The sequence below is a fragment of the Zosterops lateralis genome (genome assembly GCF_965231275.1).
Source record: "Zosterops lateralis genome assembly, chromosome: 15".
Taxonomy (NCBI): domain Eukaryota; kingdom Metazoa; phylum Chordata; class Aves; order Passeriformes; family Zosteropidae; genus Zosterops; species Zosterops lateralis.
The window spans coordinates 13,672,275-13,687,125 of NC_139775.1; the positions used below are offsets into that span (position 1 = coordinate 13,672,275).

At 52.0% G+C, this 14,851-nt stretch overlaps 3 protein-coding genes across 4 annotated transcripts; all 3 read left to right on the forward strand.

Moving 5' to 3' along the window:
• Nucleotides 1-1,264: 1,264 nt before the first annotated feature.
• Nucleotides 1,265-3,257, forward strand: LOC310915599 (hemoglobin subunit pi; the record flags this gene model as incomplete). The annotated part of the gene is made up of 3 exons (XM_083872592.1): nt 1,265-1,359; nt 2,277-2,481; nt 3,017-3,257. The coding sequence occupies 3 exons, from the start codon at nt 1,265-1,267 to the stop codon at nt 3,143-3,145; spliced, it is 429 nt and encodes a 142-aa protein (XP_083728718.1). The 3' UTR covers nt 3,146-3,257.
• A 2,257-nt stretch (nt 3,258-5,514) lies between these two features.
• On the forward strand, nt 5,515-6,450 carry LOC310915551 (hemoglobin subunit alpha-D). The gene is made up of 3 exons (XM_083872512.1): nt 5,515-5,673; nt 5,788-5,992; nt 6,271-6,450. Exons 1-3 carry the CDS (start codon nt 5,582-5,584, stop codon nt 6,397-6,399), a joined length of 426 nt encoding a protein of 141 aa, XP_083728638.1. The 5' UTR covers nt 5,515-5,581; the 3' UTR covers nt 6,400-6,450.
• A 2,093-nt stretch (nt 6,451-8,543) lies between these two features.
• On the forward strand, nt 8,544-9,383 carry LOC310915672 (hemoglobin subunit alpha-A). Of its 2 annotated transcripts, XM_083872741.1 has the most exons (3): nt 8,544-8,705; nt 8,839-9,043; nt 9,149-9,383. In XM_083872741.1, exons 1-3 carry the CDS (start codon nt 8,611-8,613, stop codon nt 9,275-9,277), a joined length of 429 nt encoding a protein of 142 aa, XP_083728867.1. In that variant the 5' UTR covers nt 8,544-8,610; the 3' UTR covers nt 9,278-9,383. The 2 variants fall into 2 exon arrangements, with proteins under 2 accessions (XP_083728867.1, XP_083728866.1); XM_083872740.1 differs by having other exon boundaries at nt 8,839-9,383.
• The last annotated feature ends 5,468 nt before the right edge of the window (nt 9,384-14,851 follow it).

Here is a 14,851-nt window from a genome sequence, read left to right on the forward strand (position 1 = left end):
TGCAGGGCTGCTTGGGCAGAGAACATTATCTGACCCCTCTGACTGTACCAGCCAGTGCTCTGTGCACAGCTGCCAGCTCTCAGTGGTGATGTCTGAGGCTGCTGTAGTTTATCATCATGGCAAAGAGATTTACCTCTGCTTTATGTGCTGGCAGGATATTTACTCCCAGAGGCTCTGGGAGCAACCATCTCCAGTAGGGTATTTCTTTGACACTTTGCCCACTTATCTGTGATTACAGACCTGTGCTGGTCTTCATTTTGCTTGTTTGGTCCTTCACCCATCCAGGGCCCGTGCCCTGATGGTACCAGCCATCTGTTGTGGGACCAGGAGCTCCCGTGCATGTCCAGCACGTAGCACAACACAGCCAGCACTAACTGGAGTGTTCAGGGCTATTTTACAGTGCAGGGGACAATTAACAGTAAGATCACACAGTTAGAAATCAAAGGTGTGCAGTCTGATGATTACAAAAAAGAAATCTGACTGGGCTTTCTCCCACACACACTTTTTTCTGGCACCATACTCAATTTCACAAACTTTCTATTCCTATACCCAAAGTCATCCTTATTACCAGTACTGCTACAGGCAGCAATCTTAAAGTGAGTCCCTAATTCTTTGCAAGAGGCTGACAAAGTGAAGTCCTGAAGCAAATGGCAAAACCTGCACTTACTCTTGAAAAACCAAGATTTCATTTTTCCTCTGAACTACAGTACAGATCTCCCAGCCTGTCCCTACCACTACCTACAAAGCATTTTATGTGAAATATTGTACATGATGCAGCCACATATACTGGAAATGGCTGTGTCAGGAAGGCCCAGAGTCTTGTGTTCACATGTGTGAAGAAGGGAGGAAACCAGATTCCTCTCCAGGCTCCTTGCTGTGCTGGAGTCCACATGCTCCTCAGCCTAAAGACATGTCCTAAAGCTTCATCAATGGAGTTTTGCAGCATTATCTCTCTGTTCATGTATCAATACGTGTCCAGACAATTTCTTTGGACCACACAGCTGTAAAGAAGGTTAAGAAGCAAGAAGCTGATAAGGCTGGCAGGCCAGGAGGACAATGTGCTGGGCCTTGCCAGAGTAGCCCTTGTTTCTCCGGAGATAAGCGTCCCCCAGTCCATGAGCGGCCTCTGGAGTGACCAATGAGTGTGGACAGGCCCTAAAGCCCACTCCTCCCTTCCCCTTTATAACCAGGGCTGCCAGGATGGTGAGTCCAAACCTGCTCCAAGCAGCCACTGCAAGGTCACAGAGCCAGCACCTCCTGCACGATGACGCTGACCCAAGCCGAGAAAGCCGCCGTGGTCACCATCTGGGCCAAGGTGGCCCCCCAGGCTGAGGCCATTGGGGCAGAATCCCTGGAGAGGTAAGGCCCCAGCAGCCCTCCAAAGAGGGCTTTGCTATTGGGATGCATCTCATGTAGAACTTGGGTGAGTTGAGAGCAGGCTGGGATCAGGGAGACTTGATGAAGAGTGGTGCTGTTTGATATGTAATCTTCAGGAGTTATATCTGTGCTACTAAATGCTTCACAATCTAGCAGTAAACTGTGATTTTTGAAAACAATTTAATAGGGGTTTTTTTTTTTTCTCATCATAGCCAGAAGCATTGGTGAGGAGTTCAAAGTCATTCATACTCAGTGTCCTAAACACCATTATCCCTGTTAGGGGATAAACTTAAAGTGGTTTATTGTACAAATGATGCACTTTCTCTTGCAATTTTTATGCATTAAGAGAATAGCTGTCCACTAAATTCACTGGATGCTCAGGTTTCATTGTTCCAGTTGGTAAGTAACAAACTGTTTGGAAACAAGACAGCCAGACCCCCTAAATGAAGCATGGCACAGTAATACAAAGTTCATATCAATTAAGCAAGCTGTCATAAAAGGGTGTGGAAATTATCAGAAATTCTTATGTTATTCAAAGCGATTTAAATGCTATTTACAGCTCAGTATAAAGTATTGTGCTCCTCCTTTCAGGGTTCTGAGTACCATTCATATCAACTCTGGTTTGTTCATTTTAGTTTGAAGGTCCTGGAAACTTGGTTATAATAAAATACAGAAAATTTGGGGACAAGTTGGGGCTTTTATTTATTAAAAGCAAAACCAAATCCAAAACTACATTATGTTTTGAATAATTTTTAACTCTTAATTCTTCTCTAGTACATACAGATAAACGTGCTGTCTAATCCGGATATGCTGCAGAAGGTTTACACTCCACTTGCTCTGAGGTTTTACCACCTCATTCCATTTCTACTGCTGACCCTCTTCCTCATGTTCTCCTCCAGGCTTTTCCTCACCTACCCCCCAACAAAAACCTACTTCCCTCACTTTGATCTGAGCCAAGGCTCAGCTCAGCTCCGTGGCCACGGCTTCAAGGTGATGAATGCCATTGGGGAGGCTGTGAAGAACATTGATAACATCCGAGGGGCTCTGGCCAAGCTCAGCGAGCTGCACGCTTACATCCTCAGGGTGGACCCCGTGAACTTCAAGGTGAGTGAGCACAGAGACTTTCAGGGGTGGAATCTGCCATCACAAAATTAAGTTGTGTGGGCTAATGGCAGCTTGATCCCTGACTGTGCTGCACAGCCTGTCTCTCATATGATTTTTAACCTGAGACTGGGTCTTTTAATGGAAGTTCTGGCCCAGTGAAGGCAAAGAACTACTTGGGGAGCTCCTGTGGTGGTTTGTGTTAGACAGACTCAAATCTCTGCTGCTTTTGCTGTAATTCATGCATCTGCCTCACACATCAAGCTACATCACCTGTCTTGATCAAAGTTTTAATGAATTATAAACAGTACCACTTTGTTGCACTTGAGGGAGGGAGGGAGGGGCACATGAAAGAGGAGGAGGGATGAAGCAGTGCCTTTTGCCCTATACAAAAGACAACTCGTGCTTCTGCACTCCCCTTTCAGGCAGCAGCATTGCGTGGTTGGGACACAAAGTTGTCATTCCCAGGTCCATTGCAGAGCCCTACACTGCTACCCGGTATTCATTGTGATGGATTTCATGCTTCTTTCCCTTACAGCTGCTTTCCCACTGTATCCTGTGCTCCATGGCTGCCCACTATCCCAGTGAATTCACCCCAGAAGTTCATGCTGCGTGGGACAAGTTCCTGTCCAGTATTTCCTCTGTTCTGACAGAGAAGTACAGATAAATGGCCTCAACAGAGGGTGAAGGAGGCCAATCCACAGCCCAGCCCTGCTGCCAGGCTCTGGGGTATCACCCCTTCCTGGGCAGCTCTTTAAATCCCCACTGAGGGGCTCAGTCATCTGCAAAATACAATAAATAATTCAAATGTGAGCTATGGTCTCTGTGCTTTCATTTCAATGTCTTCTGCCCACACCTGACTGTTCAGGCAGGGCTGTTCTGAAATGTCAAACAACATGGAGGGAGAAATAGGGTTAAATAAACTTTATAAACTCATGTACTAATTCATATACTAATTAACTCATAATAATTCATGTGCCAATTCAGTGGGGATAACATAACACTCAGTGGGAGCAACACAGCACTGAGCAGAAGCCCAGGACAGGCTGGAGCCCTGTGACTGCAGCTGCTCACCGAGGTATATCCACCACAGTCTGTTTCCAGGCTGACCAGGAATGAGTCTTTTACCCTGCTAGGACATTGAATAGACCCAGGCTTTTTGCTTGACCTATCCAAAAGCCATCCCAGCCTGCTGGGAACCAAACCTGCATTGTAATGCAGGGCATTGTCCTCTCGTGCCTCTCTCTATGGGGTATGGATGTGGTATCTGATGTTTCTTCTGTGAGTTAACCCCACTCTGCAGCCACTGCACCCCAGCTGCCCACTCACCTCCCCTGGCCATGGGATGAGGTGAAGGGCAAAGGAAGATAAAAGCAAAAAAAAAATTGGGGGTTATGATCAAACAAGCAAACAGAAGTAATTGTCTAGTAAGTGAAGACTAAGTGGAAACACAGGGAAGAAAACAAAACAGGGGATGCAAAGGAAATCACTCACCACATCCCATGGGTAGGCTGATGTTCAGCCAGTTCATGAGCAAAAAACACGGATAACCCCTCCAAAACTCCCTCAAACCCCTTCTTTTCCCTTTGATTGCGGAGCATGGTGTCATATGGTATGAAATAACTCTTTGATTAGTTGGGCCTATCTGCCTGGCTGTGTCCTCTCCCGGCACCTCAAAATCTATTCCCTGGGTGGGGGCAGAGTGAGAAGCAGAGACAGTCTTGATGCTGTGCAAATGCTGCTCAACAAAATCTGGAGCATCACCCTGTTACCAGGGCCAGTTTGGCCAAAAACCTGAAGCACAGCACCATGTCAGCTCCTGTCTCAGAGACTTCTGGCATGAAAACAGTGGGTGCAAAGCCTTCAGCCTCCTCTGATGGCCACCCTGAGCCAGCACTGCAAGTGGCAGTCCTCATTTCATCCATGGAATTTAGGGACTGTGTGTGGACAAGGGGGAGAAAGGTGATGTGGAAGCTCTAAACATGTCACCACAGCAGCTTTTAAAGCATTCTGCATCCACAGATGTCAGGTAACCTGGAGGTTTAAATCTTACATGCCAGGTCAGCATCTGGTGTGTCCCTTACCCCATGTTTGCATCAACTCCTTCCTGCAGAGGCTGAGAGAAGGATGTGAGAATCAGAGGGACTTGTGCCAGGAGAGGCTTAGGTTGGATATTAGGAAAAATTTCTTTGCTGAAAGCATTGTCAGGCACTGGCACAGGCTGTCCAGTCCCTGTCCCTGGAGGGATTTAACAGATATGTAGATGTGGCTGCTGGGGACTTGGTTTAGTGTTGGCCTTGGCAGTACTGTGGGAATGGTTGGGCTCAATGATCCCAGACACCTTTTCCAACATTAATAATTCTATTATTCTAAAATTCTGTTATTGTATGACCACCCACCTGTAGTTACCTGTGCCTGCAGGATTTCCCAGCATTTATGGGGAGAGGCAGGAGCACACATTGGTGTGGGAAGAAGGGAAGGAGTCCAGGACTGACAAGCATCACAGGATGGACTTTGGGAAGACCAACAACCCAAAGAGAAGGGTTGTTCCCTGCCTGGGTTTCTCTGGGAGGGCTTGTCCATGGCTCCTACTCAGAGGCCATGGGGCTCTTGGGGCAGAGAGGGGCTGGATGTACCAAAGTCTGGAGGGGACCTGGGACACTTGTGGGACCTATCACAACCCCCTCAGAGCCAAGGAAGACCCTGGCCCATCTGTGGGGAACAATGGATCACAACAGGAGGTTTGAGGTTTGAGGCTGTGTCAGCCAGGGTGGACAAGGCTGTGGCACCCGTGGGACATGCCCAGGGCTGCTGCTGTCCATGGGCAGCCTGGTAAGGGGCTAGCCCCTGCCCCATTCTGGTGTAGAGCTGTGCAGGGGGGCAGGACAGGCAGCCAGGCCCCCCAGGGGGGCCTCCTTAGGGCAGGGCTCCCCCCGAGGCCTCCGGGGCCCCCCAGGGCAGTGCCGCAGCTGCTCCCAGGCCTGGCCATCCCCCGGCCCCTGAGTGTGATAAGATAAGGCTGGGTGGAGGTGCCAGCGGCTATAAGAGGCGTCCCTGCGGCTGCTGCTGTCACCAACCACTGCCTACTCTTGCAGCCGCCACCATGCTGACCGCCGAGGACAAGAAGCTGATCCAGCAGGTCTGGGGAAAGCTGGGTGGTGCCGAGGAGGATGTTGGAGCTGAGACCCTGTGGAGGTACAGACCTGGGGACCGCATGGGAGAGGGGGACAAAGGGGTGGGAGCCCCATGGAGGGGCCAGCGTGGTGGGTCTGCCTGGGGTCAGCACCACTGACTGTCCCACTCCCCCAGGATGTTCTGCTCCTACCCCCCGACCAAGACCTACTTCCCCCACTTCGACCTGGCACAAGGCTCTGACCAGATCCGTGGCCATGGCAAGAAAGTGGTGGCTGCCCTAGGCACTGCCATCAAGAACCTGGACAACCTCAGCCAGGCTCTGTCTGAGCTCAGCAACCTGCACGCCTACAACCTGCGTGTGGACCCCGTCAACTTCAAGGCAGGCGGGGCATGGGGAATGGGGCCGGGGTTTGGGGACAGGGATCAGAATGGGGGGACAGGGAACAGGGGAATGGAGACTGAGGGGCAGGGAATGGGGGGCAGAAATCAGGATGGGAGCTGGGGGATGGAGGACAGGGGATGGAGGAGGGAGATCAGGGTGGGGAGCAGGGGACAGGGAGCAGGGGATGGGGGTGTGGGATAGGGGATGTGGGACAGGGACCGGGATGGGGACATGGGGGCTGTAGTGGCAGTGCTAAGCCCTGTTTTTCCTTGCAGTTCCTGGCCCAGTGCTTGCAGGTGGTGCTGGCTACCCGCCTGGGTAAGGAGTACAGCCCCGAGGTGCACTCTGCCGTCGACAAGTTCATGTCAGCCGTGGCCAGCGTGCTGGCTGAGAAGTACAGATGAGCTGTCAGCCGTGCCTGTTTGCCATCAATAAAAAAAAAGACTTTTGCTGCAGCAACGTGTCTGTTTGTGCTGGGGCTGGGGGCTGGGGTGGGCTGGAGTGTGGTGGTGTTCCTGCTGGAAGGAGGGGGTTCAGGTGTGACAGATGTGGCACGGGAAGGGCAGTGCCAGTCCTGCTCTCCCTGAGTGTTCCCCAGGGCTCTGCTTGCTTCCAACCCTCCCCAGCACGGGATGAGGCTGATAGCAAGACCCAGGGAATGAAGCTGTGCCTGCATCCCTCCAAGGAACAGGATGAAGGCTGCGCCAAGACAAATGTGATCCTTGCACTCCCTTGAAGGATTCCTGGGGGGTGATGGGGCTGTAGGATAAACCCTACCTGTCTCCATCTTTCAAGATGGCTTTTGAGGACTTTATTAGGAGTGCCGTGTGAGATAAGTGCTTGCATGAACTCCAGAAGCAATCTGAGAATTCATGGAGTGAAAAAAGTCCACCACAGACCATTAAGCACAAAGATTGTTCTGGGATTCAAGCTCCTGAGCCACAAATCCCAGTCAGCTGCTGGGGGAGAACCTCCACACCTTCCCCAGCTGTTTGCTCTTCCTCTGGGACCTGGGCAGGGAATGGGATGGGCAAATCTGCAGTCCAGTATAGAGACACTGGTTTCAGGACTTTGGAGCCTGAATTTTAAAAAAATCAGTGATCACAGGTGGCGAGCTATGAGGTACCTAACTAGCCCTGGGTTTGCTCTGTGCTGTGACACCAGAGGGAGGAGATGAGATCCTGCGGGAGGGAGGTGTCTGAGTGTCCAGGTGCAGGCAGGAGGCAGGTGGGGGCACGCAGAGACCCTGCCTGCTCACAAACAGGCCTGGCAGTCCCTGACCATGGCAGCCCCTGCTCCCACAGGTGAACCCACAGCGCCTCAAACACACCCCAGTCCATCCATCCCAGTGTGCTCATCTGCATTCACACCCATTTGTTTTTGTGCCACGAGTTTGAAGGGCTCTGCTGCCTCGGCAGCTCCCCCCATGCACACACATGCAGCAGACACTGCCCTGCTACTTCATCCCAGAAAATCAGCCCCCCCGGCCCTCCCTCCCCACTCTGAAGTGGTGCCAGACCGAGCTAATCTCCCCCAAACATTAATGATAAGAACCTCAGCCACGGGGGAAACAGGGGTGTGAACTGTCACTGCTGGTCTGCGCCACCTGCCGAATCTACTGCGAGTTCTGCAAGCCCCTCACCCTCCTCGCCTTCCTCACCACCCTCATCTTCTTTGCCCTTGTTACACTCCTCACCTTCACCTCATCATTTGGAGCACACAGGGCCCACCACACACCACTGTGGTCCCTTGTATTTTCCCAAAGTGCTTCCAGCAATGCCCAGTGCTGATCCTGTGGCTCTGCCCAGTGTCCTCCCTGCCCAGCAGGCAGGGTCAGCACCAGGGCCAGCACAGGAGAGGGGCTGGGGCAGGGGAGCTCCGGGCTCTGCCAGCAAACAGACATGACTGTGGTGCAGGGAGCAGGGGCTGAAGAGGATACACACTGTGGGGTGGTGTGGGGTGTCCTGAGGAGCAAGAGCAGTGGGGCAGCTCTGCACAGGGGACTGTGTTGGATGGCAGAGGGTCCTATAGGGACAGCACAGGTGTGTGCAAGGACCTGTAGGTGTCAGCTGGCAGTGCTGCAGGGGCAGTGTGTGTCCTGGCAGCTCAAGGGGGTATGCAGGCTGTTGGGTGGTCAGTCTGCACATGCAGGTGCACAGGGGGCAGTGTGAGGATGTGGGGCACAGACTCCCCCACGCTGCTGTCCCAAAGGCCAGGCAGAACTATCCAGGTGTGCCAGGAGCACCCAGCCAGTGTCCCACCCCATGCAGGGGACACACAGGGGGTCCTCCGCCAGTGCCAGCCCAGGCACTACACCTAAACCTAAACCTTATCCTAACCCCAAGCCTAACCTTTAGCCTAACCCTATCATGTCATCATGTGTCCGCGGGTCAGAGCCCACCCGCCCGCTCTGGAACAAGCCCTGACCATAACCCTGAGGCCACCCCGGTGCCCGGGCGGAGCGGGGCGGGGGAGGACGGGCGGCGGCCCCGCCTGGCCGGGCTCCAGCACCCCCGGGCCGGGAGCGGGGCGGGCGGAGCCCCAGCACCGCATATAAGGGCGGCGGCGGCCGGCGGGGACACCCGTGCTGGAGCTGCCGACTCGGAGGTGACATCATGGTGCTGTCCCCCGCCGACAAATCCAACGTCAAGGCCGCTTTCGGCAAAATCGGCGGCCACGTCGAGGAGTATGGCGGCGAGGCCCTGGAGAGGTACTGTGGCTGTCCCCGGTGTGACCCTCTCTCCTGTCCAGCCCTCACACCTGCCTCCTCTTCTCCCCACCCGCAGCTGTCTCTGTCCTTTGTCACCGTGTCTCACCTGTCCCTGAACCCCTCTGTTCTCCAGGATGTTCGCCGCCTACCCCCAGACCAAGACCTACTTCCCCCACTTCGACCTAGGAAAGGGCTCTGCTCAGGTCAAGGGCCATGGCAAGAAGGTGGCGGCTGCCCTGGTCGAAGCTGCCAACCACATCGACGACATTGCTGGTGCCCTCTCCAAGCTCAGCGACCTCCACGCCCAGAAACTCCGCGTGGACCCTGTCAACTTCAAAGTGAGTGTCTGGGAAGGAGTGCCCAGCCCAGCTTCCCCTCCTGCACCCCTTGGCTTCCCTTTTGCCTCCTTCCCTTGGCTCACCACATCATTTTGCCTTTTTCAGCTGCTGGGCCAGTGCTTCCTGGTGGTGGTGGCCGCTCACAACCCCGCTCTCCTGACCCCAGAGGTCCACGCTTCCCTGGACAAGTTCCTGTGCGCCGTGGGCACTGTGCTGACTGCCAAGTACCGTTAATTGAGACGTGTACCGTGGCCACAGCTGGAGCCAACACACCACCAGCCCTCCGACAGCGAGCAGTCAAATGTTCTGAAATAAAATCTCTTCTTGCATTTGTGCTCCAGCCCTGGTGTCCTGCTCTGTGTGCTGCCCGCGGGAAGGGAGCGGGAGGGATGTGCTCTGGGGGGTCTGAACTGGAGGTCTCCCCAGCAGGTGGGTACGTGGAGGAAATGGGCTCTGGTTTTGCTGTTGCTGAGAGGAGGCAGCATCTGGGGGATGGTGTGCAGCAGGTAAATACTGCTTTGCTGCTGTGAGGGAGCAAACAGAGCATTTCTAGGCACCAGTGGACGGGAGAGACTCATGGAAGACCTGGGGCTCCCTCCAGCTCCAGGCTGTCCCACCAGAATTCCACGCTGGGATCCCCTCTTGCACCATGGGCTCCATACACCCTTGTTCAGGACAGTGTCAGGGCATATCTCCTCCTGGAAAGGTTTGCAGGAGTGCAGGGGATCCTGGTGGCTGTGACCCTCTGCCTGGTAGCAGAGTGAGGACAGCTGGAGGATCTCCCTGTGCTGGGACGTCTTTCTTTGCACGCCCAGCACACAGGGCTGTGCAGTGGTGTTAAGACTTCTTCTGTCTTCACCTAATGGCCCATTGCTGGGGTGTCACTGTGGAGGGCTCCTGGGGAGCTGCAAGGGGAGCAGATGGGGCTCAGCTCCAATCCAGCAGTGTGGGGCAGTGTCAGGGCATGAGAAGGAGCCCAGGAGTTGTGCTGGTGCCTGCACCCCCCAGCCCTTATCGCAGCCCGCAGCAGGGTGGCTGTGCTGGGGGGCTGATAAAGGAAAGTGTGGGCTCTCCTCCAGCTCTGGGTGTGGTGGGAGACTGGGCGACAGATAGTCCCAGGAGGCTACAACCTGCCAGGTGCTGAGTAAGGGCTGGGAGGTCCTTAGTGAGGAGGGGAAAGTTCAAAGAAGCCCCAGAGTGGCTCACAAAGCCAGCCAAGGTTGCCACACACTCCTTTGATCCTTGGCACTGGCAAACTTGGACTCTTCCCTAGTCCCGTGGCCTCCAGGCACTGTCAGTGAATGCACAGAGACAGGAGAAACTCCAATAACTCCAAAAGAGAGAAGGAGGCCCTTCAGAGTCTCTTCTGTGAGGCACCACAGGCACCATGATCCCATGTGCCCGTTGTTCCTGGGCACAGTGAAGACAGGAGGCAAAATCCAGTCAGGGCATCATTGGCCAATCTGATCTACCTTTATATGGAGCAGGTGTCAGAGCAGGTTCCACTTCTCCAGCCAGGAACATCACCCAGGCAGAGCTGCAGGCACTTCCTGGGGATCTCATGGAGAGCCAGGATATGGTGGGGACTCAGGGCACACAGGTGTGCAAGGAGGTGTGAACTGTGGAAAGCATTGGGAAGAGCCAGCATCAAATCCAGCACAGACTTGGACTCCTCCAAACCCAGCCTCTAAGGGTCCTCATGGTTCCAAGCATGGAGAGCACATGAGACAAAGTGTAAGAGCAATGTGGGGACAACGTGTATGTGAGAGGTGAAAGTTGTCCCCAACTTGCTGTAGCTTCTGAGTGCTCCCAAGCCGTGCTGTGACCTCAGACAGACAGGTCGGGTGGCAGTGAACAGTGTCCTCCCTCTGCAGCTCTTTGCCAGCGTTCTGCCTGGCTGGAGCTCGTGTTGTCCCAGCCGTTTGTCCCTGCTGCCACAAGATGGGGACCTCAACCCGCGGTGCTTTATCGGGGCCAGGCGGAGGGTGCGAGGGCTGGGAGGAGCAGAGCTGCTTCACCAGGGCTTCCAGCCAGCTCCAGATCCCGAGTGCTTTGGGGACACTGGTGCCAGCTCAGAGCGGGGTGCACACCCTGGGCTGAGAGTTCCAGCCCCCGAGCCCCCTGTGCCTCCTGCTCACAGCACAGGGGCTCCCTTCACTGGGCATCCCTTGGTGGCCACGGCTTTGTGTGTCCCAGGACACAGCCAGCCCCATGGGACAGGCACAGCACTCCCTGAGCTGACATCCCTGCCCACCAGCACCACAGCAGAGCCATGCTCTGGAGCACAGCAGGTCAAATATTTGCCCGGGTGTTGGTTTTGCAGCTGGTATTGCTGCAGCTCTGGTGCTGAGGAGAGAGTTGGAGGCGACTTCTGCATTGCCACAGCAGCAGCAGCCTGAAACAGCCCCAGGAGATGCTGAGGAGGTGGATTTGGACACAAAGCCCCCTGATCCAGGGCATGGCAGTGCTCAGGAAGCCAAATCACACCAGGCAGCTTCTAGAAGAAAGAAGATTATTGTCTCCAGGTCACGCCTGTTTTGATCTCTCCACTCTCTGCAGGACTTTCTCAGCTCTCATTTATTCTTGATGGACAAAGCACCCAGGGTTCAAGGATACCCCCAGAACAGCAGTGTTCTGTTCTGGGGTGTCACCAAGGCAAGTGGCATCTCAGAGCTCATTTTTATTGAAGGAGGAGTTAAATGACATCAGGAAATGAGCCTGATGGGAATGACTTACCCAATACAGGACTTTCACCAGTCTCTTGAGGAGCTGCAAACAGCATTGTCCAGATAGGCTGGATTCTAACTTACTGTGTTGGCTAGAGAGCCATGTCCCCAGAGAGTGTGTCCTGGAAAGGGACACAGAAACATGTACTTCTGGAGGAGGCCAAGCACCCTAGGGGAGTTGAACAGGAATTCTCCATGAATTTTCTATCTTCCCAGTAACAAGGGGGATGTAGCAAACAAGCAGTGGGAAGTTAGAGAATTAATTCCTCACTGGGAGCTGATCTCAGGAGGCCAGTTGACAGATGCTCTTGCTGGAATGAGGAGGGAAAACGTTGTGTATTTTACAAACTGTTCTTGTTTATACATCCCGTATTGGAATTCAATATGGCAAGAGTGTAACCCATGAGTGGTGTAGCCAATGGGGTCTTCTGCTTCTTTGCTCTGTGTTTGGACAGTCCTTCTTTCCTAAATGTCAGATTTTTCCCTGCTGAAATGATCTCCCTGATTTATCTGGATCCTTTTGAATTTTAAGCCAGTGCTTGCAGCCCCTCCAGCTCAGGAACATCTGAGAACTTAATAAGGAAATTCTCCACTACAACACAAGTTACTGATGACGAAACAGTAAATAATAATGGTAAACAAAGAACTGGAATCTGTCACGGAAGGAAAACAGAATCATCTGAAAGGATTCATTCTTGGCAATGGCCATGATAATTACTCATCTCTTTCTTTGATTAAAAGCCCCACTGTTTGTTTTTTTTACTTGAAGCCAACTGATTTGTAGTTCCTTGGTTTCCTCCTTTTACTCTGCTAATAAGAGACATGATGGTCTCATCTTTTCCCAGAGATATTGGATGTTTGGAGGAGGCTTCCATCAGTTTTTGAGGTGAATGGGATATTTTTTTTTCAGGCAATGAGTCTGAAAATAAGGAATGATTGAAATATACTTTAATTCAAACTTTTTGGAATCCTCCCACCTCCTCCACCGGCTGTTTTGCCAATGGAAAAAGGAAAAGTGGTAGAAGACAGAAAATGAGCATTGATTAGATTTTCACTACAAAGATGGAAATTGAATAGAAATGCAAAAATCTTTCTTCCTGCTGGTTGCCCTGTCTTCCTGCAACCACCTGGGAGATCTGATTTTGCTTGGAGATGAGATGATAGGCAATGCTCTGCTGGTGACATCAGTGCTTCCTCTCTCCCTGTGTTGTTTTTCTGTATTTTTCAGCAGCAGGAGATGCCAGCTGGGGAGGGCACAGCTTTGGTTGTGTTCCTCCAGCTCCCACACAGGCAGTAATAGCAATTCCAGAGGCTCCATTCCTGCCTGTTGCCTTCAGCATCTGTCTGTTGACCTGCTGCTGCTCGTGAATTTGCTCTACCTTTTATAAACCTGCTGATCCTATTTGTTTCCACAGCCTCCTGTGGCAGTGAGTTCCAGAAGTTCATTCTCCCACCTGCTCCAAATAAAGTCCCTTTTTATCCATTTTAAATCAATCTACCACGCTGACTGATGGACTCTAACCCTCATCATGCACCAGATCCACGTTCCCTTTATGATTTTGTAGGGCTGGCATGTTTTACTCCTCCTTTTCCAGAGAAAAATCCCAGCCTCCCCTTGATTGCAGCCACCTCATCCCTTTAACCTCAGTTGCCCTGCTCAGGGCTCTAAGTCCACAATGTTCTTACATCCTAAGATGTGCTTTTGTGATAAGACAAGGGGTGATGGTTTCCAGCTAAAAGGTTTGATTTAGATTAGCTATAAGGAAGAAGTTTTTCACAATGGAGGTGGTAAAACATTGGCACTCAGGGAGGTTGGGATGCCCCACCCTTGGAAACTTGCAAGACCAAGGATGGGGCTCTGAGCAATCTGACCTAGTGGAAGCCATCCCTGCCCATGGCAGAGGGGATGAACTAGACAACCTTTAAAAGTCCCTTCCAACCCAAATTATTCCATGATTATAGGATTCTATGATCAGAGGCCAGACCTGCACAGATGTGGGTGCACCAAGCTGTTACACAACACGCAGGAGATGGTCTCTTTGTTATTTTGCAAGCCCAAGCCCTTCCTGATGACATCAGCATATTTTGTTAGCTTTTTTTAATTTTCTTTTTTTTTCTGCACATCAAGGCTACAATTTTGGCAAGCCATCAGTGAGGACTCCAGCATCTTTTTCCTGAGCTGTAATAGCCAGTTGAAGTTCAGCCTCATCTGTTTTAGATCATATTTTCCTATCCAGGTCACCCTCTTTATCTACATTGAAAAGATTGACCTTCTGTTTTTCCATTTGTGAGCAACACTGAGAGCTGCACACAGCAAAGTTCCACAGAGTACATCAAATATCCTTTCAGCAGTCTCCTGCAGTGATGGATCATCATCTGACTTTTCTGTCAAAAGCTAAAACTGTGCAACTCTAACAGCAGAGTTTTGGTCCCTAATCCTGGAGTACAGTTCTTCATTACACTCTTCCTTCCCCACTGACTTCAAGTCAAGCTGCTGAGTGGACACAATTCAATGAAGATCTAGCTGAAGATAGTTAAAACAGAGAGTTTTCCATTCAGTGCCACTTTTTTACTCCTTGCACTAGGCTCAAACAGAGACAGGGGAGCAGACTGTGCCAGCCCTGTGCTCTCCAGAGACTTTTGCACATGGCCAGGAGGATCCCAGCTATGGATTTATGGAAAGCAATACAGCAAAATGTACATTGCAGCTGCTCATCCAGAAAGCTTTTAGACATCCCTCAATAGCTGAGCAGCTCAGTGCCTTTATTAATAGCAGAAATGTATTTATCAAAATTCATGGGTCAGCACTGTTAAAGCTCCATAAATCCAATTTGCACAGGCCACCATTATTTATTTTTCCAGGTTATTGCCTCAAAGAGGGATAGTTCCAGTACATAATCCAGACTTCTCCACAGGCCTGTTTGAAACACTGCAGGAAATAGACTCTGCAGAACAAGGTCTTCCTCTTTTGTCTGACTTCCTGGTGAAGGGATGTGTTCAGCACTCGTGGACCAAAGAGCAAGAAGCAGAAGTGGTCAGCCCTAACCATCACAGGGACACCGACACCACATCCAGACTGCCA

Excerpts from the sequence above, each read along its gene's own strand:
- LOC310915551 (XM_083872512.1), top strand. The coding sequence starts at position 5,582 with ATGCTGACCGCCGAGGACAAGAAGCTGATCCAGCAGGTCTGGGGAAAG. Across the intron at positions 5,674-5,787 it reads GGAGCTGAGACCCTGTGGAG|GATGTTCTGCTCCTACCCCC; the intron begins GTACAGACCTGG and ends CCACTCCCCCAG. Across the intron at positions 5,993-6,270 it reads TGGACCCCGTCAACTTCAAG|TTCCTGGCCCAGTGCTTGCA; the intron begins GCAGGCGGGGCA and ends TTTTCCTTGCAG.
- LOC310915672 (XM_083872740.1), top strand. The coding sequence starts at position 8,611 with ATGGTGCTGTCCCCCGCCGACAAATCCAACGTCAAGGCCGCTTTCGGC. Across the intron at positions 8,706-8,838 it reads GGCGGCGAGGCCCTGGAGAG|GATGTTCGCCGCCTACCCCC; the intron begins GTACTGTGGCTG and ends TCTGTTCTCCAG.